Raw genomic sequence first — 25,859 nt, forward strand, 5'->3', positions numbered from 1 at the left:
AAATAATAGATAAGACAAATGCACTATGGTTTTGTACTAGTATAAACCAATTTTTGTATACAGTAGGGAGGCGAATGTACCAAAACTGTGTCCGAAAAATTAAGTGACTATTAAGTGACGTTTTTTTTTCCTAAATGGTTTTTTTATTAGGCCAAGTGAAGGTCATCACCTTCGAAGTAATCCCCTTCCGATGCAATTCGCTTCTTTCACCTCTTTTCCCACTCCTCGAAACAGGTGGAAAACGCGGATGCTGGGATGTCCTTTAATTCCGCTGTCGCTGCGGTTTAGTTCGCTTGCAGACCCCAAAGTGTCAACACGCATATTGTTATTGTTCTGCAAGCCTCGCGATGAGTGACAAAAATTATTCACGATACGACAAGAGAACCTTCCGTGTCGATTATTCGAACATTCCGATAAAGCCTACCCAGAATGAAACCATTGACTTCATGGTGGATACTTTGAAGATTGGAGTGGAAAAAGTATCCTTGGTGCAGATGAACAGTGTGAAGGGCATTGTTTATGTCACGATGCACACACTTGAGGAAGCCCAAGCTCTAGTGAATGAACACGCTGGGAAGCACTTCCTGACGCACGAGGGGAAAAAGTTCCCTGTAAATATTGCCATGGAAGACAACACGACGATCGTGAAAATCCGTGATTTGCCCCCTGGAGTACCAGACAGTGATGTGAAGGCAGCATTGTCTGTGTATGGAGAGGTGTTGTCGATCACCAGAGAAGTATGGGCACCGTCAACACGATTTGCAGGGGTTGCATCTGGAGTTCGAAACGTTCGGATGAAAATTACCAACCCGATAAAATCTTACATCACGCTGTGCGATGAAGTGACCAGCGTATCCTACCCGGGGCAGCGACAAACTTGCCGAAGCTGCCAAGAACCCGTACATCACGGGCTTAATTGTGTGCAAAGTCGGCAATGCCGCTTTAGGGAAACCCTGTCCCAAGATAAGGCACCGGCGCAAAAGGCATCATATGCGAATGCCTTACGCACAGCACCTACACCACCTGCTGTTGTTCAGGCACCGTCTACTGTCGTCAGCAACAAGAAGACGAAGAGTAAACCAAAATACTCTACTCTTGTGACGTCCGACGCGAAAGATGTGGATACAAAGCGTGTTGCAGCATCCACATCGAAAATCGGTCAAAGGCTTATCGTGCCGATAAGCCGAGTGACGCCCGAAGCAGACACACAGCAGAACACGAAAGAGAAAGTAGCATCGAAGGAAGAAGCTACTGCCGTGCTAACCGCTGCTATCGTTCCTGCCGCTGCAATCGTTCCTGCTTCTGCTCATGCGGCGATTAACGGATGGCCGTGTCAGTCCATCCCCCAACCAACAGAGAAGGAAGCTGTTTTCAAAGCTCCGCTCGATTTCCTCTCCCGCCCCAATTCCTCACACTCCAACGATGAAGTGCTTGGTGTAAAACGCAAGCAAAATGCGGAGACAGAGAACGAGAGTGATGCCTCGTGTTCTTCCACACACAGCCAAGCGAGTGAGACAAGGCGTAAGCCTGGTCGCCCTCCAAAAAGGCCCACTTACACACCACAATAGATGTCTTGTCGTGATGGATTCCAAATCGGTAAGTGATAATGTTAGTAGTAGCTACAATTTTGCTACTATTAACATTAATGCAATTTCTAACACGACAAAGCTTGAGGCCCTCAGAACTTTTATCAGGACGGTGGAGCTGGATATCGTATTTTTGCAAGAAGTATGTATTCCGGATCTGACGATCCCCGGATTTAGTGTCATTACTAATGTTGACGTCGCGGGGAGGGGTACAGCGATCGCTCTCCGAGATCATTTAAAATTCTCTCACGTCGAACGCAGTTTAGATTCGCGTCTAATTTGCCTTCGGCTTGAGAACACTGCCACCCTGTGCAATGTTTACGCTCCTTCTGGGAGTCAGCGTAGAGGGGAGAGGGAGGAGTTTTTCGAGCGAACGATATCGTTCTACCTACGAAATGCATGTCAACATGTCATTCTCGCAGGCGACTTCAACAGCGTGTTGGAGTCAAAGGACGTGACGGGAGCGAGAAACTTTAGTCATTCTCTCCGAAACGTAGTAAATAACATGGGTATGTGTGACAGCTGGGAGGTTCTACGAGGGAACGTGGTTGAGTTTTCCTATGTCACAAGTGGTTCTGGATCACGCATCGATCGTTGTTATGTTTCTTCGTCACTGAAAACACAGTTGAGGACGACCAGTATGCATGTCTTGTCCTTTTCGGATCACAAGGCTCTCACAGTCCGTCTCTGCCTGCCGACTCCACCCAGTGGCATGCGAAGCAAAGGTTATTGGCAACTCAGGCCTCACATCTTGAACAGCCAAAATTTAGAAGAGTTCGGAGTAAAGTGGAATTTTTGGACCAGACAACGTAGAAACTACGGCTCGTGGATTCAATGGTGGGTGGAGTTCGCGAAGCCTAAAATCAAATCATTTTTCCGTTGGAAAACGAATGAACGTTACCGAAGTTTCCGCATGCATCACGAACTTCTTTATAGAGGATTGAAGTCCTCATACGAGCGATATCTCACCGACTCTTCTGAGCTGGTGAATATTAATCGTATAAAAGGGAAGATGCTTTTCCTTCAGAAACGCTTCTCGGAGGACTTCACACGCATAAATGAGACACGCATATTTGGCGAAAGCATGTCAACCTTTCAGCTGGGGGAGGAAAGAAGGAGACGAACAGTGATCGATAAGGTGGAGGTTGCTGATGGATCGTTCTTGACTGATCCGGACACGATAAATGTTCATGTTGAGGGGTTCTTTAAATCATTGTACACAACAGACGATACACACACAACAAATACAGACCGCACATTTACATGCACACGCGTCATTTCCCAGGAATGTGAGACAAACAATGATTGCATGAAGGAGATTACCTCCGGTGAGATCCTTGATGCAATCAAACGTTCGGCTTCACGGAGGTCCCCTGGCCCGGATGGAATACCCACAGAATTTTACCTTCGCGCATTTGACATTATCAGTCGCGAATTTGGGTTAATTCTGAATGAGGCGCTTGATGGAAAGATTCCTACAAGTTTCGTTGACGGGGTCATAGTGCTCGTGAGAAAGCGAGGAGGTGGGCTAACCATGTCTGCATTTCGTCCTATATCCCTCCTTAATGCAGATTATAAGCTCCTGTCTAGAATTGTCAAACATCGTCTCGACTTAATTGTCGGGAAGTGGGAGATAATCTCGTCAGTGCAAAAATGTTGCAATAAACCACGCAACATTTTTCAAGCTGTTCTCTCTGTTAAGGAGCGGGTGATTGATTTGCAGAGGAAACGCAAGTGTGGTAAGCTTATCTCATTCGATCTTTCGCATGCATTTGATCGCGTCGATAGAAGTTTTCTCTTCAACAACATGCTTTCGTTGGGGTTCAATCCTAAGTTAGTGGGACTTCTGCGGAGGATTGGTGAGCAGTCAACGTCCCGCATCCTTATCAATGGAACCCTCTCCTCTCCCTTGCCCATACGACGCTCTGTACGTCAAGGTGATCCGCTTTCCATGCACCTATTTATCCTATACATACAACCCCTCATCACGAGATTAGAAGGTATATGTTGCGGCCAAGACGATTTGGTTAACGCATATGCTGACGATATCTCCGTGGTGACTACCTCTCCCGAAAAAATCGAGCGGATCAGAGCGGCCATTGACGCTTTCGGTTTATGTTCCGGTGCCACACTCAACGTAAGAAAAACCGAAGCACTCGATGTTGGACATGTCACGGTTAACAACACCATCACTATTCCTTGGCTGAGGACTGTGGAAAGGTTGCGAATTCTCGGCATTCTCTTCACCAACAACGTTCGTGAAGCGGTGGGACACAACTGGGACATCGTGATCAACCAATTCCGGCGTTTGGTCTGGCTTCACCGTATGAGAGACTTGAACCTTATGCAGAAGATAGCCCTATTAAATGGGTTTCTTCTGCCTAAGCTATGGTACGTGGCATCTGTATGTGGCACCAGAGCCATTGACATAGCAAAGGTCTCACTGACGATTGGGTCATTCCTTTGGCAAGGATCTGGAGGCATTCGTGTACCTCTCTTACATTTAGCCTTACCCCGCAACCGTGGAGGGCTTAATCTGCATATTCCGGCCATCAACACCCAGGCGCTGCTGACCAGCAGGTATGTCGCAGAACAGGACTATCTGCGAGTCGGTGGCCAGCAAATTTTGTACGCGGGAAACCCGCCGAACATCAACTCTGTTCCAACAACTTACCCGTGCCTCAGAAAGGTTGTCATGCAGCTAGCATACATACCAACCAAAACAAATAAGATCACCGCCCTAGCGATTCGTCGGATGTTAGTTGAGAGGCTTCCCGACACAAAGGTCGAGCAGGAATCTCCAACCGTAAACTGGCGACTAGTGTGGAGCAACATCGGTTCGCAACGGCTGTCTTCCAAACAGAGATCAGTGTTGTACTTGCTGGCACACAATAAAATAGCTCACGGAGAGCTATTTTACAGGATGAATCGTGGATCCTCAGCTTGCGCAGAGTGCTCCCAGGTGGATACAGTTGAACACAAATTTGCTTTGTGTTCCAGAGTGTCCACAGCCTGGAGTATTCTGATGCAAGCTATCCAAAACGTCGAGCCCTCCCTTACTCCCTCATTCCAATCCCTCCGCTTACCTGTCCTAACAAATGTTAGTAAAAGTAAGCGGATCCCAATCCTACGTTTGTTTGCTAACTACATCATCCACATTGTTGGAAACAACAATGCTGTGATTGATTTAGAAGTCCTTAAATGTTCATTGTAACCTTTGTAGTTGATTCTCATCTCCAGTTTTTGTTTTCTGTAAATTGTAAACTAGAATTTAAGGTTTTTTATGTTTTTTTTTCTAATAAATGTTTTATAAATGTACCGAAACTGTGTCCGAAAAATTAAGTGACTATTAAGTGACGTTTTTTTCCTAAATGGTTTTTTTATTAGGCCAAGTGAAGGTCATCACCTTCGAAGTAATCCCCTTCCGATGCAATTCGCTTCTTTCACCTCTTTTCCCACTCCTCGAAACAGGTGGAAAACGCGGATGCTGGGATGTCCTTTAGTTCCGCTGTCGCTGCGGTTTCTATCTCCTCGATAGTGTCAAAACGGTGTCCTCGAAGTGGCCGTTTTAGCATGCTGAACAGCCAGTAGTCGACTGGTACCAAATCTGGTGAATACGGAGGTTGCGGATCAATATGGTGGTGTAAAAACCAGCTGTTGTTTTTCCACAAATTCGGCCGTTTTCGCCGCATGGAGGTCCGCAACCGCCGCATTACGCTTAAATAGTACTCTTTGTTCACCGTTTGGCCCTTCGGAAGAAAGTCCTTGTGAACCACCCCACGGCAATCAAAGAATACCGTCAGCATCACCTTGATTTTCGACCGGCTTCGGTGCGACTTCTTGGGCCTCGACTCGTTCGGGGAACGGTACTTGCTGAACTGGTCCGTTGCTTCTGGTTCGTATGCGTAAATCCACGTTTCGTCGCCAGTTATAATCGATTTCAGCTTTCCAGCGTAGTCTGCCAGCATCGTTTTGCAGACTTCGACGCGATCCCGTTTTTCGAGCAGGTTCAGGCATTTCGACACCAGGCGAGACCTCACCCGTTTCAACCCCAAAACATCCTTCAGGATAGTGTTGACCGAGGCTTTGGAAATCCCAACACTTTCCAAAAGGTCTCGTATCGTCAACCGACAATTGCTGACCACCAAATACTTGATTTGGACGATGTGGGCTTCGTCGGTCCTGGTGGATGGTCTCTCCGGACTGTCCTCGTCTTCGACCTTCTCACGGCCATTCTTGAAATTACTGTACCATTTGTACATATTTTTCTTCGACATAGATTCTTCCCCGAAGCCTTTTCGTAACATCCGCAATGTTTCCGCAGCGCTTATTTCATTGCAAACAAAATTTGATACATGCGCGCTGCTCCACAAACTTGGACATGGTCAATATGGACAAAAACACTTGGCGCAGCTCCGAAAACAAATTGTCACTCCTAGCCTAGGTTTGATGTTGTGGCAGAACTGGCAAAAACAAACATATTGACAAACGAAAAAAAAAAACAACGTTCGCGCACCAACGTCCTTTGGTGCGCGAAATTTGACATCCAATGTTGCCTTACTTTTTGGACACAGTATTACATAGACTCAGAGACAGAGACTCAAAGACTAGACTATAAATTTACAGTATTGAAATAAAAATCAAATACAGATTGCAGGACAATGTATATCTTAATGTTTAACTACAAAAAGTTTTACCGGAAAAGGACATTTGTTCAAGTCATCAGATTAAAGTCAGGTAGGGGAATGTAAGGAAAGACGGTCATAAACTCAGTCATAATTTAAGAATAGTAGTTATTTATTTAGAATAGTACTTAAAAGGGACGCCCCATTGGAGTAGGCGTCAGCGGCGCCGGTCTTCAAACGGCAGGACCGGGGTTCAAATCCCATCGGGGACCGTCCCCCCGTAGTGAGGACTGACTAACCAACTACGTGGTATCGGCAGTCTAGAAAGCCATTTCGATGGCCGGTATGACCTAAGAGGTCGTTAAACCATGAAGAAAAAAAGAAGAAGAGTTATTTAAAAAAAATTCAATAAAACAAAACCAAATCTAAACATGGTAACAACATTACACGTGTTGATATGATACACACAGTCTATTAGAATTCTAGAAAAAAAGACAAGTCGTTGTCGACTCGTACACACTTCTTCTTGGCTTAACGACCTTACAGGTCACGCCTGCCATATAATGGCATACTATACTTGATGATGATACCACGTAGTTGGATTGTCAGTCCTCACTACGGGGGAACGGCTATGATGAGTCTTGTGCCCCAGTCCTGCCGTTGGAAGACCGGCGCCGCTGTCGCCTGCACCACAACTAGTACCACAGGACAGCTCCTTACTCTCGTTAGGCAGCTCATACACACAGGTAGATGTAATTCGGCTAATACCGAGAATAAGTATTGAGAAGAAAAGGATTAATGATGATTAGATTTTTATTTAAAACCTAATAAATGGTAATACAGCCAGGCAAATAGTCTTCCAGGAAATTAAAAAAACCCTCTAAGTTTTGCTTTAGGAGTCCGTCTTTATGCACCATTTCATCAATCATTTTGTGTTGAGTCTATGCTAGAGTTGCTAGCAAGGTTAGTTTATATTGCCTTTATCGTTTTCGATCCAGACCATCTTTAAGTATGGAAAGTTAGTTAAGCTCCAGCTACGGGTAACTTCGTTCAAAAATATCATAAATAACTGGCCAAAGCCGTGTAGTGCCAAACAAAAAAAAAATATACACAACAATGCATTCTAATCTAATGTGTAAAATCATCAGAACTTATCGTAAAACTGATCTTAACAGCGTCTTTTGACGCTTGACGAGCTTGAAGCAGGTTCGATTGTAATGAAAATATAATAAATTATACGATAGCAAACTGATTATTTGCTGGTAAATATCAGTAATAAAATATACCAGTATCTCACGAATTCTACGCGAATTGCTTATTAATTTTAAATAATGTTTGTTTAGTTAAGCTTTCCAATACGACAACAGGCGAGAGATGAATGTTTTTTTAATCGCAAAATAAATTGCTCACTGTAGCAAAATAATAGTAATGTAAACGTTCATGTGACACATGTTATGACATTTAAAACTAAACTTGGATTTGTTTACAATCCAAACCATACTGAACAGAGTATTAAACCGTAACGTTGATAAATTACTGTTTTGATAGTGCGGATATTGTTGCTTGATGATTAACCTTTGTCGGAAAGGTCTGATTCATGCATAATTCGCACCATATCTCAAACTCAGGTTGCATTTGTGTCCTGCAAATGAAACGAAGAAAAGTATGCCTCCTCTTACTTCGCGCTGACCCACTACCCATCATCCTTGTTCACTAGCATCAAAGCGGAATAATATATCTTTTCCGCTCGTTAGCAATCAGTGCCGAAATGGATGTTTGAATGTCAAAAGTTTCAGCCTAATCACTTTACGACCCATCCGAAATACGGAATCCGCACGTCTTGCCGCGTCGAACGTGTGATGTTTCAGTTTGGATTTCGCACAAAACCCAACAAAACCACAATCTAACGCCAAGATTACTCTATCGTGCTGAGCGGCTTCACCTCCACCTGCACACATACACAATTACAGTCTGGCGCAACAAACGATTGTCACCCTTCAGTTGTCACAATAAATCTCAGTCTGACAGCTCAAACTCAGGGCTAGCCTTTTCTACAGCATTTGGAAGGATAGAAAGTCGCGAGAGAAGATGAAGCTTCTCGCGGTGCGGCCGCTGATCGCCTGTGACGAAATGTTTGCCGTCCGTAGAATATGGTGACATCTTTGGACAGGGGTCAGGCTACTATTTGATGATCTGAGTGTCATAATTTGTCACCAGCTGCGTGATTGCGCTGGATGAATGTGGTTGTAAGATAAATAACGTAAACGTTTCACTTATTTTAAAACATACGACTGATTCATTTCGTTGCGATCGAACCGACTACAGCCGGTAGCAATAAAAAATCCAGGACTTTATCGTTATCAATTAGGGGCATATTTTTCTCACACATAGACAAATTACAGAACTTTTTTATCACTATTCCAAATAGATCAGCAAGCGTAATCTGAAGCGTACGTTGGGTGGCATGACATCGACAACACTGGCATAGAATACGCCACCTGTCGTCAAGTACACGGTGTCATGGAGTGTGTAAACACGTACGTCATCACAGTCGACACTACACCCACAGCGTCATGCCGTTCCGACAGCGGCTGTCGTTTTGCTAGTACCGAAACGATCGTGTTTTTCGCTTGACACAATTTTGTCGGCAGTATGATGCTTGCGCACAACGTTCAAAGAGCGAGGAAGGCCAATTTTTTATTTTCCAGCACGGCCGAATTTGTTCTTCTCCCAGCAGCGGTGGTATACACATTACCTCCCTCGGTGTTTTTGGTAGCATTCCAACCGGTGTGGAAGAATATTTTAACACAGCCAAACATCGATCCCGTCCCTCGGCGATGAGATGATATCAGCTAAATTTGTTAGACAACTTCGAACACCAACCGACCGCTTCCGCTGCTTCCTGGCCGATGACAACTCTGTTTCATAAATGAGCTGTTCGCCGGGAAAATCATTAAAAAATATAAAAGAACCATCCAAGCATTGGTTTAAACTGTACGAACAATCGGGCAACTGTATTGACGGGCCTTCCACGAGGAACTTAGACGAACGGGTTAATTATCGAAACAACAACAAAAGAATGTTGGCCATGAGAACAAAGCGTGTAATATTTTTTTCCGCTTTCAAAGTAGTCTTATCGTTTATATTTTTCCCTCTGACCACCTTCAGCAGTTATTGAAACCTACCATCAAGCGCGTATGAGGGAGTCGAAGAATCGATCGATCGCATTATGAATGATTCAGTGATGAATTCTATTTCACGGTCACTATGCGCTTACTCACTGGAAAATGACACGAGTGGGTAATTTAAAGTGCTTTTAAGGATTCATTTGTTGTCGATTTTGACAATGATTTTCGTTTATTATTGTTTTATAATCTATAGCATAGTTTACAATCTGTAAAGTAAATATTTCTGATATGCTAATCAAAATTAAAGACACAGGATGTAGCGAGCACAACTCCAATCCAGAAGTTTTCTTCAAAAACTAGCTTGAACTGTAGACATGCAATCAGGAATATCCATTTCACATTGTATGACGTTATGAAAACGCAAAACACCCATTTTTAAGGTTACCGACAATCATGAAATGAGTTTAGACATAGACCTCGATCTGTGCTTCTTTGAAAAATAAAATGGCGACGTCACAGTAACATTCATTGTTAAGCGAAATCGGAGTGCGTATGTTGAGTGACATAGACGACTATCGTGGCAACCTCCATTGTCCGCCTAAAGCGAATTGCACTGGTTTCAATTTACCTCTTCAGATTCCTGATGATTTTCTGAGCGAACTGAGTACAAAGTTTATGTTCATAAAACAACTGATCTCCAACAACAAGAGGCCATTTTTTTGACTCGAAAACCTCGGGAGGTCCTTGACAACACAATTAATTCATATTATTTTCAGCTTTCATGTTCATGGAAGGTATAGTAAGATCATGACATTGTAGTCCTCTGTTCATTTCATTGATCTAAAACGATCTTATGGCCTGAGTAGTTCGTTACATTCTCATGACATGACCAGCTCACTGAAGGTTTGCGAGTCCAATTATATGCACAACAATGGGGTTATCGTACAGCTCTAGAACTCCTCGATTGTCCTTCCACAAATATGCGGCCAATAGCAATACGGCTATTTTGTGAATTAAAAAAAATGGAGCCATCGATTTTTTCATCAGTTTAGGACCTAGGCTATGTATCAGAGATGCATGTGAGTGCTAGGGTATCAATGTTATCTTTGCAGCTGTGTTATCCTTTGATAGATGATATTTTCGACAACTATGACATACGATTTACTTCTTCTTTAGTTTTAGTACAACCTCGAGAGGTCTTGGCCAATCATTAGCAGGACAGTCAGTCTTCATTATAGTGCAGCGATGAAAAAGGGTTTGTGTCAGGCTCCTGTCAAGTGAAATCCATCGCCGTTCCCGTTTATTCTCTGGACCGCTCTTACCACCCATTACTTACAATGCATCATTTAATTGATGCCTGCATAAAATCATTCTTCTTCCTTTCTTGTCAGTATGTATTTGATATGGGTTACAAAAGGCTATCTATAGATTGCCTGAGATGGTTTCCCTAAACGTTCTTTTCGTCCGAATCAAATGAAAGGAATGCTAATTTGCACCGACGTGTCGTTGGTGGCATGAAAACAAAAATCAGCTGGGTAGTTAACGTGTTAATCTGCTTCCCTTGGACTTAAGCCGCTTGATCCTTTAACAAGTTTCCGCTTAAGCATCAACCAGATGATCTATCTAGTATGTCATCAGCTTACTTACTCCTCTCCAGTGGCAGATTGAAGAGAAGACAAGGAAACCTATCATTCTGGCACAAGTCCTCGCGTGATGTCGAGACATTTTCATCAAAATTACGATATTTGTACAATTGTACAAAATATTAAAATTTTGGATTTAACATAATATTGTTTTTTTTTTGTAAAGCGTGTAGGCCTCAACTTCAAGTTTAAGGGTTATTTAAACCAATTTCTATATCAAACCCTCTGGAAGGAAATTTAAATATAAATCGGATATTTTTATTTCATTGCACCATAAAGATACATCCAAAATGAAAAAGGCAAAAAAAATCACATAATGCTGAGATGCTGCTATACGATCAAATTGCAAATAATCCTCGAAAGATTCGTTCCAATATTTCTTGACACGTGCAGCTTGCAACAATAAAATTTATCTCATATCGAACGCAAAAAATAATGGTCTGCCCAAGCATGCTTCACTTCCTTCGTCCAAAACCGACCGAAGTGAAAATTGGCTGTGCTAAAACGGGATCTCCGGGAAAGTACACTCCTTACCCAAAAACGTTGTGTTCACTCTTTCGGGTAAATGTTTATGGCCAAACGCGTCGAAATTTTATAGGATCTCCTGTGCGTTTTTACAAACATTTTAATATGATTTTTTTTTCCTTCGAGATGTGCGTGCTGCTTGCACACGAAAACCAAAATTTTCTTCCCTGGCTCATATTTATGAACGTTAACGATTGATTTACGACGACCGGTTTTTTCTTTTTTCTTCGTTGTCCATCGACGACAAACTTGTGTCGGCCGGACTTTACTTTACCGAAAGTATTTGGCCGAGGGTCGTCTTTTGTGTATCTCTTGTGGTGTATACTTTTCATTCCGGTTGCTTCTTGTTTGCTGACACTGGTAGTAAAATACACCGAAATTAATGACTTCATACCCAATGAACCCCTAGAAACCTGTGCTTCAAGTATTGCTCATGTGTATGGGAAGTGCGCTGATCTTCGCAACTGAAAGCTTGTATTCTTACTCCTCTCGCAAAAAAAAATGCACATGAATCAGAAAGCGTTGACTAAACCACACCTTGGTCGTTTGTGGCATGGTCAGAAAACGTGAAATCATGGGTGAAAGGTTCAAGCCTTCCTCTTTTTATTGCTATTCGTACCTTGGGGAATTTCGCGTGTCACTCGGCACGTTCTAGCACGGTATGATTGATCAGCTTGTGGCATTTGGGGCGGTTCCAACACCCTCGCTTCCACTCACTCCCGGTAAGCGCTAAAAAACAGTCGTACAATCGATAGTGAAAGTTACGCTGCGTCTGCTTGAGAATTTCCCCCGGCGCAATGGATTGGTTTCTTTCGGTTCATTAGCGGCGCGTGGATTTCATCGGCTCGGTTAGTCCTCCGAGAAGACTTACTGAATCAGATTTTTGTCACGCGAACGTTCGCGCTTGTGCGGATTTGAAAAGCGTTTTTTTTTTATTTGCCCCAGACTCGGTCGGTTAAATTTTATGGCAAACATAAAGTAACGCTCGCTGAAACGACATGCAGCACGCAGCGAACGAGAGCAAGATTAATGTGTCGAATTTAAAGCAACGCATTTGATTGCTATCAAGATCAGTGATTTGTTGTAAAGCAGGGCAGCTGTACTTATGTTACAAAAATGTCTATCTTTATCCAGCTGGTTGTTCGTCTGAAGTCTGTAGCTGTTCACTGCTGTTATGACTCAATTTTAAATGAAAATGTTATGGTCCAATTAGTTAAAAAAAAACAGTCCATTTTGAAATTTGCTTCTGGGTGTCGACTTTAAACTGTTTTTAGTAAAAGCGGTCAAGAAAAGCAATTCATAATGATTTACTTTTACCATGTTGTACAGCGAGTTTTCTTTGGTTTTACACACAACACTTTATTTTCTATAGTTTGACCTATTATTTCTATGGCTAGTTCGTTCGTATTTGTGAAATAGATATCGACAGTTCCTCCCTTTATTGCATTCGCCAATACCATCCACTCATTACAAATCGTAAAGCCTCTGATTTATTCATTCCTCTTATGCTCACTTCTCTACATTTCCTTACTTCCATCCTATGCTCCATCGACCGCTCGTTCAATAGTGTTCTCTCTATCTCTGCCAGCGGAATGATTAAACAAGCCTAACGGAAATGGTGTGTGTGTGTATTGCAGCACGCAGAATTTTCACGAAACAAAAAAAACGCCTAGTGGCATGACTTTCACAATATTAAGGCACGTTTGGCGCTCTTCCCTTAGCACGGATTACGACAACGACGTAAAAAAAAGAAGAAATTCTAAGTAAAGTATGCTGCAAATGATGCGAAATAGTGAAGAGAAATCCCGGAAAGCTATGCCATTATCCTTCGTTGGACCTTGTGCTTTAAACTGCAAAAGCGTGCACTTGTTGCTGCATGCTAGTATAGTGTAGTGTAGCGCAGAATGCAATTAGAAATGCCATAAGAGAACAGACCGGTCAATAAAGAACTCGATTTCCAGTTTCTCCACTCTTCTTTTTCCATGGATTGATTTTGTTTAAACATTGTTTTCTTGTCGTACGAAATGAATGCACAGATAGAATATGCTAATTTGATTGCTTTTTACTATTAAAATGGTTCTATTTTAGAATATCTTTTCACATGAATTCGATTGATTGATGTCTATCTTCTTATCGAAAATCTTCTCAAAAGTTTGCACTAAAACAAAGTAAATAGTAGAATAGGTTCGGTAATACTTCAAACAAAACGAATCAAATCACTGCAACACATAAATTTTTACCTACAAATAGCATGGAACTTCCGCATACGTGACGTACCAGGCGTCTCCATCCTTGTTAAACGATACAGCCAACTCAATTTAAAATAAGGGTTGAAAACTTTGAAATGATTTATTGATTCACATCAGTAACGATAAAAGCACGACACTAATGCATTATCCGTTGCTAGTAAATTACGTTTACGGCTCCGGTAACTTTCCATTCAAATTGTTTCCACGCCTTTTTTTCAACTCTCAATCTAAAATGCAAATCAGTTCGCTGCAATAATTAAGTTACAGTTGCCAAGGGGGGAAGTAGGTGTGAACATAATACTTTAAATTGCTCAATGTACTTACACTCGTCATCCGTAGCGTACAAAAAAGTGGAGCAACATATATTACAATGCCATTTTCTTTATGGGCCAATTGCAGAGTCGTGTATACGACTTTCTCGGCATGCAATAATAATCATCGCTGTACGTAGTAATAAAATTATTAAATTGATACTCCCATCCAATGAGAGAAGGATAAAAAAAAAATCACGCCAATTAAACATAGTTTAGTCGATAATACGGCAGCAAACAGTCATGCTAAAAATTATAAATAAATAGAGTTTAGTGCTCTCGCGCCAGCTAATGCCGCATAACCAATAGAATGGGTTGAGTAGATTCTAATGCATCATGTAGGTGATCATTTTATGTGCAAATAAACAAAATTCCAGAGAGAGTTTGCATTCAAAAACATAAATTTAAATACTTTGTTTTTTTTTTCGTACCACATATAATCAATTTGTAGACGGTATACGCTCGTGCATTTGTTGATTTGTTTTATCGATCCGTTAGGCGCGTCCGATATGTGTTACCATCCGATTGAACCCCGTTATTAGGAAGTATTAGGCGGTTGCTTAATTTAATAAAGCCGTAACTCACACGAACCTGCCACCGAGGCGGATATCCGGCGGAAAAAGGCACTTTGATTAAGTGGCTCTAGTACCAGGAGGACACGGTCTATACACGATGTAGTGGTTGTGCATTAAATTGCATACCTATTGTATGTGCGTGGATTGCTCCATCGTTGGTGTTGCACTACTAGTAACGCAAGGGTAGCAATCAAGACTTATTGCTCTTAATAGTAGCGCACATAAGGCATAATCGACACTGTTTCCAAAGCGCGGAAAAAGTTTGAATGATTATTTATTTCATTTAGTATGACGGCTCTACGCCGTGTTGTCAAAAGTTTGAATGAAATGTTAAAATTATTTGCTGCAAGTTCGAGTTCTAAGTTCATATAACCATTTTTGGATAAAGTATCATATTATTGAGCTGCCTTATTGATTAAACACTCTTACAAAATAGCAAGAAATATTTAAAAACCATAAGTAAAAAAAAAATACTTTCTTTTGAGCGAATTGAGTTCATACAAATGTATACTACATTTTCTGTAAAAAAGATACTCAACCCACGACACTTAAACCTACAAGCAATTGATTGTAAGATCCTAAATTTTAATGAATCCATGAAACAAATTAACAACTAGATACATCGTATAGGCTAAGGAAAACCCGATGAACCGAGCCACCCAAAACCAACGAAACCCCATTTATGTTCTTCCAGAGCTTCGCTGCACGCCCATTTCGGGCTTTACCTTACCCCCACAAACGCCACCCACCACGTTCTCTGACATGGATGCACCTATGCAACCGCTAGTAGACCGTAGACCCTCCGCGTCTATGATGAAATGGGGCCCTATTGCCGCTAACCGACGGGTACCTGAAGTGCCCACTGCCAGGCAAGGTTTGAACCGATTTCAATCCATTATCCCCACCCTACTGCCGGGAAAAGGCTCCAAACTACTAAATCTATGTAACTTAAATTACACAGTTCACATGCACAAACACACAAGCACAGTCCCACAAACATTTATGCACAAAAAACCTTACACTACACTGTGACAAAGTTGACGTTTCAGTCCGTACTAACAGTTCTTGGATGGAAGGGTTTGCATGTTCATCACATGGTGGAGCAGTTTTTTTATATTTTCCGTAGACAAAATAAGCACGTGATAAATGGTAGCTTGCATTGCTAAGCAATAGATCCCCCGTGGCTTAATCTGCCTAACGCCACATAACCAGAGGCTCTAAGATCTCTCTCCAATGTTTCCGGAGAAAAGAGGAATTTGGTCTTCATCATAGCAGCTTACACCATCCATCACTCGCAGCATGTTCCTATCCTTTTTTATCTGTTTATTGTTCTTCGAACCGTACTGGAAGAAGTTCACTAACCTTACCTGATAGTGTAGCACGTTCGTTTATTACTGAATGTGCGTGCGGCGGGAGGCGGCCGTACGCTTGATTAGTGTTGCGGATACCTTACAGAGCACTCTGAAGCCCTGGCTGGTGGGATCTTATTATTCCGTGGAGTTATATATTAATGCCATTCCATTAACCAATGAATACGAATCATGTGACACGGTGCGTGATAAGATACCATCAGTTTATTGTTCATTCAGTATTATTTAGGATATGCATGAGGCATCAATATGATCGAGTCCAACGATATTATTTTATCCCAGTCAGTACACTAGTCATATTTAACAGCATGTAATGTTTTCTCACGAATATATTCCGCATCACTAAAAAATTGAAGATTCAACCACATTAAATAGGCGCAGAGTTTCCAGATGATAAGACAAGAAGAGCAATAGTTTTGGGCAGTAATTATCGTACAGAACAGATGATTTTAAAAGCACATTTATGATAACCAGAACCAGAAACCAGTGCCAGACCAGAAACGTACCGCTACCGTTATTATACGCCATGGATATGTGCAGACAGGCGGGAATTAATCATCAATCATTCACTTTGGATAAACTTTGCGTATTAACACTGTACTGACTGTCATCCGTGATGAATGGGTTTCTTCTTCTCTTTGATGTAACGACCTGTGCAGTCATACCGGCCATGTAACGACTTACTAGAACATGCAGAGCGTTTGACTAGTGGAGAATAAGATGGTCAGCTGTTCTTTAAATTGTGAGCTCCGGGCTATCAGAGAGCGACCAGCGCTAGGAATCTATTAATCTCCTTTATCCTGGCAACTTTTTGAGCAGTTACGTAGCCAATGTGTATAGAAAGCGGAGGCTCTAAGAGCTCAAAGTGTTGCTCTTCAGCTTACGAGCCAACACTGTTTGTAAAAGTCGAAAACTGTCACTTGTTCAATGAATTCCCGAGACTGCCGTAATTAGGATCGACGCTGCTACCATAAGACCTCCATAGATCGTCTCAAAACATTTGAAGATTTTCTTAAACTTTGGTAGCATACTTCTCTTAATCTACTGCCTCTTGACTTAAGGAAATAATATGATTCTATTGAAAATCTGTTGAAATTGCATAAAATGCTGTAATTGTAGTGAATTTATGTTTGAAAAACGGCTCAAGAGTAATAAAGGCCCTCAAGTTGTACGAGATTCATCTCATGCAAGCGTTTGTGAAAAATCACGGTAGATTGTGACCATTATGCGTAGGACATGAAAATATTATTTCAATAAATCATTATAAAAATGAGGAAAGTTTTTTGAAATTATTGTTAAGTGTCGCAAAAGCTAGCTTATGTATAAGACTAATTTATAAAAACATTTCACTAACGTATTTCATCATTTAAACGAGACAGTTTATACTGTAACTGAAATAATTCTATAGTGAGTCATATTTTTTAATTTAAATGGCTCAATATACGGAAAAAATTAATATTTAAATATGATTTGAGTAGAAAGTTGATTGTATTACTGAAAATGTATTAAAATTAGTTAAAATAGGATTTTTTTAAATTTATAAACCAATAGTTTTAATATTTTCAATATGTCCTACTCAGCCATGTTCACAAACGACTGTGGAGCTTGCATGTGAGTTTGCTGCGTGCTACTTGAGGGCCTATATTACTCTTTAGCCAAAAAAAATATGCTTTATATAAAATATTTATGACGCTCTGATAACCTACATACATGAGTGTCTACATTCTAATGCAACTATTCCTAATCCACCAAAGCTAGGTGAACTTAACACAGAACTTAGATTTTTTCATTTATTTGTTTTTGTGTGTTTAAAACAAGTTTAGTTCATTTATATTTTGTTCTTCAAAAAAATTTTGACACAAACACTATTTCACGCTAACAGAGCAATAATTCCATTTCCAGCTACAAAAAACATCTTAAATCATGCCCTCAAAAACACATTTTTTTGTGGAAAAACTTTATAAGCTCACCCATCACGACTTAAATGTGCACAACCGGTGACGTAAATAAAGCATTTACGTGCAACAAGAAGTATGGACCATTCGCGGAGGTGCGGGTGTAAAATAATGCACAAACAGCAAACGATACGGCCGATACAGGCCTACCCACGAGCTCACTAACAACGACATTAAAAATTTAGGCCTTCAACAAAAAGAGGTTATGTTAGGTCTTGTTTGGCTGTCGTTCCTATCTCACTTTGGCTACCGTTCAGGGTTTGTTTTTTGTTTTGCATTCACTTTGATGCCGATTTGGTGCCTCTTTTATCTACTATCACTGCACTGTGGCCTGCACAAAATGACGATGGTACGGTCTACCAAACTTAAAACACTTTTCCCTTTCATACGGCGTTTGTATGGTGATGGTGGTTATTTGAAATGGATTTTTTAAACCTTCAGTTTTAATACTAGTTGTTTTCCGTCCTGAAACACTTCCCTTGAGCTTATATTTTGAATGTTTAACACGAGCGCTGCATCAAAGTTTAGAGCAATGTTACAAACGATTCGTTTCCAATAAAAAATGCAACAACCTTACCTTCGTTGTTTCTGAGATTGTTGGTAGACAGTTTTTTTAAAAAAATATTATTTGGTACGAGCCTGAAATCCATTTTATTTGAGTTTTTCTTCGCCCACAAAATCACTATCCTGCATTACCAATGGAGATAAGTGTATGAGTGTACTATCAACTCACTTGCTGTTGGTGGAGCTCATGCTTTGTTTCGCTTTGCCTATTTGCTTACCTCTTCCACCTTGCGTGATTGAACCATCCTTCCGTGACCGGAATGGGACTGATTTTTCGAGGTCAACTCCATAGTGCAGGCAGGTGCATTCGCGTCGTCGCATCATGCAACGCAGACATGGTGGAGACAGCATTTGAAACGATAGGTTGCCGGCGTTCGATATTTGTCTGCTTTGATGATGATAGTCTCGAGTTCTTCTTTTTTGTGCCGATCTAAATTAATAACGTGATTTGTAGGACACGGACTTCGGACTACGTCAACCAAAGCGGTGCTTGACTGTTCTTGATATATAATGAATTCAAAAGAAAAGCGCAAATGCATTTTCATGCAATGCAAGAATAAAGTGTACACAAGCACAGAATATTTACTATCGTATACATTATATCCTAAATGTTCTCACTGCACAAAATGATTTCTGTTTACTAAAACAACCTAACAATTGCATTACTCTTCATCTAAACAGTATTATCAATCCACAATTAAACCGAAATTGGTTTCCGGCAACGATTGCCTCAGATGTGCTTTTGCTTTGCACTAATCCTCTTTCAAGGCTCAACAGCATTCACACCGGGCTCCGTAGATTTATGTTTCCAGTCATGGTTCGGGTTTGAAGTTGTAGTGCTTCATCCGAGAAGAACGCTAGGCAGCAAACCTCTCACTCCTACCTATTTGCTTCCAGTGAATTATTATTGTGCTTTCTAGCTAATCGAAACGGGTAACCGGATGCTTATTTTCGGTCCTCCGCTTTTTTTTTTTTTTGTTCTCTCCCAAAAACGAGTTTCTTCTCACAGTTTTGCGTGATTTATTGCTATGGGCTTTTGGGGTACGTAGCTGAGCTTTTCCAGCGCTTTCAGGTTTTGTGTTTTTACTCTTTTACCCCCCTGCTGCAACGTGCTGGTTGTGATAGATACACAGTATAAAAACCAACCCCTAATTGCCGTATGAATACACACGTGTGCATATTTGAGTTTTTCGTTATTTGTCTTATGTTTTGTTTTTGTTTTTGTTTTATTTTGTTTTCCGTGTTTTGATGCCTTGAATGAATTTCTTGTTGAACATTTGATATTTTTTCCTCTTGTTATTCCTTCGTATACACATTTTCTAACATTGCATTTCTTTTTCCCTTCCGTCTTCTGGGTGGCTGCATCGATTCAAATGAATTCATTTCGCACCTGGTGTTCCATCCGGCTGTGGTTTTATTTCTGCGGACTGGATCATCGTCACGGTAATGCAACAAAAAAAAAAACCCCCAAATTCAACAACTTGAACCGCAGTAAGCTTTGGTGGACAGCCGGGCACCGGTGGCTTCGTCAGTTCCCGTAGTGAACCGATCTCGCTAGCTACACTGGACAAGGACTGCTTTATCATTCCGGTTCACAGCTTGGACCGCTTCCTGCCGGCAGGAATTCCGGTAAGTGCATGTGACTGTATTCATGCGGAGATAATCTATTTCATCGTTTTTACACATCTTTCCGAAAACATTATTAGTTTTCTCACATGCTGATATTCGTAATGAAGGTAGCTAAGTAAAATAATAATCACATTCAAATAACAGTTCCAAATGATCTTTAATGAAACACTATGGCAAAGCTTTTGAACAAGAACAATTTAGTTGATTTTGGCCGAATGCAAGCTTTGGTTTTTTTTTTTTTAAAGCTGATGACTTTCTATTTTTATGCATTATACCAGACCTGTAGATCTTGGACTCAGAGATCCTGGTCATGGGACCTGAAGAATCACCCGTATACACACTGGCACTTCACAAGGCAGGACTTGGGATATATAGTCTAATTTAACACTAGAACCACCGGACTAATCATTTTGACTGGTCGCATAACTTTCAAGTGGATTTATTTTTTATAGTTAAACAATTCTGCAGAAGTTGATGCATGACTTTTGCACATAGCATGTTCATTGCTGTAAATTTAAAAATTAATAATCCAATCTAATATTGAGATTAAGTCACGTTATGCGCCATTCCACGATAACCAGCTTTTTTGACTGGTGGTTTGTGGAACGACGAACAGCGTGTTTGAAATCAAATTACTTACAAAAATGTGAATATAAAGGGCGTTCGGGATAATTTTGATATTCACCTACGGAGAAAGAAAAAAAATTGTTATGGCAAAATTAATCATCGGGAATTTTGTTTTTGTTTTAGAAATAGTAGCTTACCATGTATTTTATTCATTTTATTCAAAATATCCGCCCTCGGCTTCTATTACGGCCTCCACCCGTCTCCGGAACCGGGAACAAGCCCTGGCGACAGTTTCGCGGGGTAGGGCCGCGAAAACGGACCTGAGCTCCGCCTTGGTGTTGCTGGAAGTTCTGTTGGTGTCTCGTTCCACCGCGCCCCACACGAAATAATCCATTGGATTAAGATCCGGGGAGCTGGGAGGCCACACATTCGGCGCGGTGAAGTCGTTGAAATTGGTCGCAAACCACTTTATCGTTTTGGAGGCTGTATGGGACGGAGTGGAATCCGGCTGGAACACGTACGGTCTGCCGTTGGCCACTCTCGTGATCCAAGGCTTTACGACGGTGTCCAGCATGGAAATGTACCCGTCCGCGTTCAGCCTCAGCCCCTGCTCGAAAAAGTGGGGCGGCATCACGTCCCCTTCTGATGACACGCAGGAAAACACCATCACCGTCTGGGGGAACTTGGTTGGCGGCACCCGTGGCACGTCCGCCGGGCAGTAAGCCAGCCACCGGTTGTTCTGGGTGTCGCGTCCAGCGCGGATCATCATGATGCATGTGATCCGCTTCCACAATGTACTCTTTTTTGGAATTTTTTTATCACAGGATGTTTTCGCTGCTTGTTTCGTACACTTTTAGCTGTCGAATGCTTGTTTTCCTATGCCAACTCCATCACGAGTTATAAACAAAAATGTAACTGTCAAAATTATCCCGATAACCAGCGGACGTATTCTTTGCAATATTACTATAGGATAATATATAATATACGAGAAATAAAATAAAATTTCACATTTATGAGTAACAAAGCTGAAGCGGTGATCATTTCTCTGTAAACAATTTCAATCTCCGTGCTTGCAACACAGCAGTATAATTGACTTGTCCTATTTGATGGTTTTAGAATGCTGGTATAAGAAACCATCAATCAAATGTGCATAAAGCCAAGTTTATGAACTCAAAGAAATAGGAAAAAGTTATTCAGTACCTAAAAATAATTTATTTGGCACGCGTAAAAATCGCTGTAGTACTAGTGTTAATGTATTTTTGTCGATTCCAGTAGAATCTTCTTGGGCACTACTACCTGAAGAGGTCTTGTGGCATGCCAATAAAAATGTTCCTTAAATTAGTTTTGAACACTTGTACCCGTTCATGCCGATGTTTAGATCATATTTATACTGGACGAGATACCCAGTCCTGCCGTGTGAAGACAGGCGCCGTTATCCATTCGGTAACCAAATTGCCTCATTTCAGTAGGATACCTTCTCTTTAAACTATTACGTTCCACAAATAAGAGATTTTTCTTCTTCTTCTCCATTTTGGCTTAGCGATCTTAGGTCACGTCGGCCATCGAATGGCTTACAAGACTAATCGATACCACGCAGATGTATAGTCAATCCACACAACAAATACTAGCTTTGAATAGATGTCTATCCCAAATTAATTTTGAAAAAATAGCATATTTAGGCGTTTGAATAGTTAAAACCTAAAAGTGAAAGGCATACATACATCATGTAATAAATTCAAACTTCGTTCTCATTACTATTCTTTGCTCGGTATCATTTCTAGTGTAAACAGTTAATGGATTTGGTCTAGCTAATTACGCGTGTGACTGAGTTTTTAATTTATGACAACAAGGAGGAGAGCTACTGCAAATTTAACTGTTAATTTCAGAAACCGCATAAAGTAAAACTAATGTTAAAATATGTAATTTAAAATGTAAAAATTTAATTAAGCCTGCTATGCCATTCCTCCTTCAATATTCCCATAGTTTATCTTCTCTTTTAATTGCTATTAGAAACTCATATTCCTTGTTTTATAACAATTTTATCTTTCCAGCAGCTTCCAACGCCAGAAACGGCCGACCCGTCTCAGGTGGGGCCACTCAGTGTGCTCGAGGTGTCCGATCCAAAGATCTGCATCTTAGCCCATCTAATGAGCCCATTAGAGCCGATCGATCCTCTACTAGAGTCCCCACTAGCCCACCCACTGATGAAACAGAGAGCTGTTGCGTCGGAACTGCTGAACGAGGTCCAACAGGGTAACAATGCCGTCGGTGGAATGCTGCTCGCCAACATGGAACGAAGTTCTGGTAACTATAGTTTGCATTTATTTCTTTTTTCTTTATTCATCAAAGCACATATTCGTACGAAATTCTTCCGGTTATATGTTCAAATTTTCCCTATTTCCCGTTTCCCTAGCGGAGTTTCCCTTCATCGCGTACTATGTGATAAACACTACCCAAACCGATCCTGCTATGTTCTACACCGGTGTGCGTGGAGCTTCGCTGTCCAAGTTTGAGCCAAAAAATACGCGCTATACCGCTGCCCACACGCTAGATCTGTACAGTGAGGTGGCATCCATATGCCGGCCACCGTTAGCACTAGCACCGAATGAGATTGGCAGCGTGAAAAAAGGCCAAACGCCTTCCACCGGATACATCATTAGTGTCTACAAGGTAGTCCCTTATGAATTCACAATATTTCGTCCCTTTCTCTTTCTCTATCTCGTTCGACCACACGACATCAGCAAGCATTGTTTGGGTCTTCATTAGCGGAAGGAAAAAATCGTTGGGATCTCTTGCTTGTAAGGTTAGCGGCTAACCAAAAACCCATGCGAACCAGATCGTAAGGGTTGCGCACTATGTTTAGAATTAAATTACAGACCAATCACGTCCGGTCATCACGTTCCGGTTCGAGATGACTTTCTGACGCTTAATGGATCCATCTCTATTCCCTCTGACAATGGGAAGGATAATAATCCTTTATTGTGGGAAAAGATGTCGAAAGAACGTGAGGAAAACTATGGGGAAGAATTTTCCTTTTTCTTGAAATCATTGATATTTCTCTAAAAATAATCCGTTTAACTTTGCTATCCGAAGATGATTGTTTAAAGCTGAAACTAAATATTTCTATTGGATTTATTCAGAAACATAACGATCCTGTTGGGCGTAATTTACAACAAAAATAGGCTTGTCAATAGCTTTATGTGGTGTCTATAATATCGCATTAGGCTTTAATATTTCCGTACTTCACCAAGTTCACTCCGTTTTTACCTGTCGTCGGTCATGGTCACACACATATGAATGTCACCACCTACAGTGGTGCAACCTTGGCGGAATCCTCGCTGATGATCGCTCGGAATGATCAAGTAACAATGGCTGGACCTGCTGCTCAGGACCTCATCAATTGCTCAGCTTAGGATTTTCCTCACAAACCTTCAACTTGTCTTGTTAAATGCAACTATTTATTAACAATTAATCAAGGCCGTCTTCTTGAATATATGTATGGCTTTCTGAACTGGAGAACAATCCAAATGGGATTCGATACACGGTCCTGCCGACCTTTGAACCGAATCAATCAATACACTCATGAATGAATTAGCATTTTTTTGCGGTCTTTGGACGAGTTGCTGCACTATCAACCATTTCAAAAGTCACTGATAAGTACTTGTAATAGTTAATTTATTTCATAAGATAAAATAAAATAATTCACATCAGCATAAATCTTCTATAAAAAATTTGATTTTATATTCATACGCATTCAATTTAAACCATGAGTATTAAAACAAGATTAAAATCATTGAAAGGACCCTACTGTATCATCGAAAAAAATGTATAAAATTTCCCCCGTGCTTTTGACTATAAATTTTCCCAAGTAAAAGTAAACGCATATCGTGAATTTACAACAAGCAAGCACGATTTGCACGCAAAATTAATAACCCCATTCAGGGCATCCCCGCTCATCATATCATCGTAAAATCAATCCCCATTATGTTCCATTTTGGCGATCCATTATCTTTGTCCCGTTTTATTTATTTATTTTTTCTGTTGTATCCACCATTTTATGCTGGGCTTTTTCCTTTCAAAATGCTTTCACACTCCCATCAGAAGGTGATAAATGAATGTTGTCACGCATTTCAGTGGTGAGTCCTTCATTTAATATCCATCTGGCTGGAAAAAGTGCTCGAGGTGTTTGGCGTTTGCCAAAAAACGGGTACATCTTTTTAATTTTATCAGTCATTTTAAGGCATATCGGTCAATTTTGCCCCTAGACGGACGAATGGGCTGATGCAATTTTATTACTTTTCTAGCTAGCTCGGGCAAATAAGATTAAAACACTTTCCTTTTATCTGTACAGTCGTCTGCCGATTATGGAAAGCAAATTATGGGCAGCTGCAAAGCCCCTAAACTGATCGATTAATATCGGGTCACCCATTGAATGCAGTAAAGTTTGCAACGCACTTAAAACTTACAACGTAAGCGAGAAACCGGGTTCTCGTTCTTCTGTACATAAACCGAAAGGATCGTAGTGATCGAAAAATGTTATAACGATTTATGGCTTTTGAATGATGTTCTGATCAAATTAGCTCTCCCCAAGGGTAATAAGTATTTGAAGTGTGTTTCACAGCTCAGTGTTTAAACCAGCATTTGATTCTTTATAGAGAATTTTTAAATCTGAGTTAAGATCCCAACCCCAAAAGTTGAGAAATTGAGTAAACATTTTACTACAAAACCTTCTGCCTCTTATCTCAAACAACGAAAGGCAATGAAAGCCAAAATGAGCTGTGAAAATGTTTTATGGAGCCTAATATTTACACCTTAACAAAACAACTTCGTGTCGTTACTCTCCATCCGGTAGTACTCTATTATCACTCAAGTTTTCCCCGTAACAAATATAATGCCTACAGCGCCGTAAGTGTCTCGTTAAAACCAGCCACACACTGACGAACGAGCCATTAATGCTGTCGTGTAATAAACACATGCACCCAACCGTCTTCTAGTACAAAAATAATAACTACTTCGTCAGCACACGAATAGGCGGACCCGGTAAGGCCTGCAAACAATCAATAGACCTTTCACCGCGGCATATGAGGTGCTAGTTACCGTGTGCATAAACTTTCTCCCACAGTCATCAAAAG

At 41.0% G+C, this 25,859-nt stretch overlaps 4 protein-coding genes across 10 annotated transcripts in view; 3 read left to right on the top strand and 1 right to left on the bottom strand.

Moving 5' to 3' along the window:
- LOC126556023 (eukaryotic translation initiation factor 2D) overlaps positions 1-25,859 on the top strand; it is a 526,420-nt gene that overhangs the window by 468,568 nt on the left and 31,993 nt on the right. The window lies entirely within an intron of this gene.
- LOC126556469 (small integral membrane protein 20-like) overlaps positions 1-25,859 on the top strand; it is a 389,536-nt gene that overhangs the window by 312,275 nt on the left and 51,402 nt on the right. The gene's annotated exons all lie outside the window — the stretch shown is intronic.
- The window catches only part of LOC126556308 (peroxiredoxin-6-like), a 270,155-nt gene that overhangs the window by 194,526 nt on the left and 49,770 nt on the right, over positions 1-25,859 (bottom strand). The window lies entirely within an intron of this gene.
- Positions 1-25,859, top strand: part of LOC126556103 (uncharacterized) — a 61,410-nt gene that overhangs the window by 34,435 nt on the left and 1,116 nt on the right. For 3 of the 6 annotated variants that reach the window (XM_050211307.1, XM_050211310.1, XM_050211312.1), the window contains 3 exons: positions 20,024-20,160; positions 22,779-23,031; positions 23,141-23,397. In XM_050211307.1, coding sequence (XP_050067264.1) covers positions 20,024-20,160; positions 22,779-23,031; positions 23,141-23,397 — 647 coding nt within the window. Of the gene's footprint in view, positions 1-15,336; positions 15,517-20,023; positions 20,161-22,778; positions 23,032-23,140; positions 23,398-25,859 lie in introns of all 6 variants that reach the window. The other 3 variants (XM_050211311.1, XM_050211313.1, XM_050211308.1) reach the window with 3 other exon arrangements.

This window comes from Anopheles maculipalpis, chromosome 2RL (assembly GCF_943734695.1).
Source record: "Anopheles maculipalpis chromosome 2RL, idAnoMacuDA_375_x, whole genome shotgun sequence".
In the NCBI taxonomy this organism is placed as follows: Eukaryota; Metazoa; Arthropoda; class Insecta; order Diptera; family Culicidae; genus Anopheles; species Anopheles maculipalpis.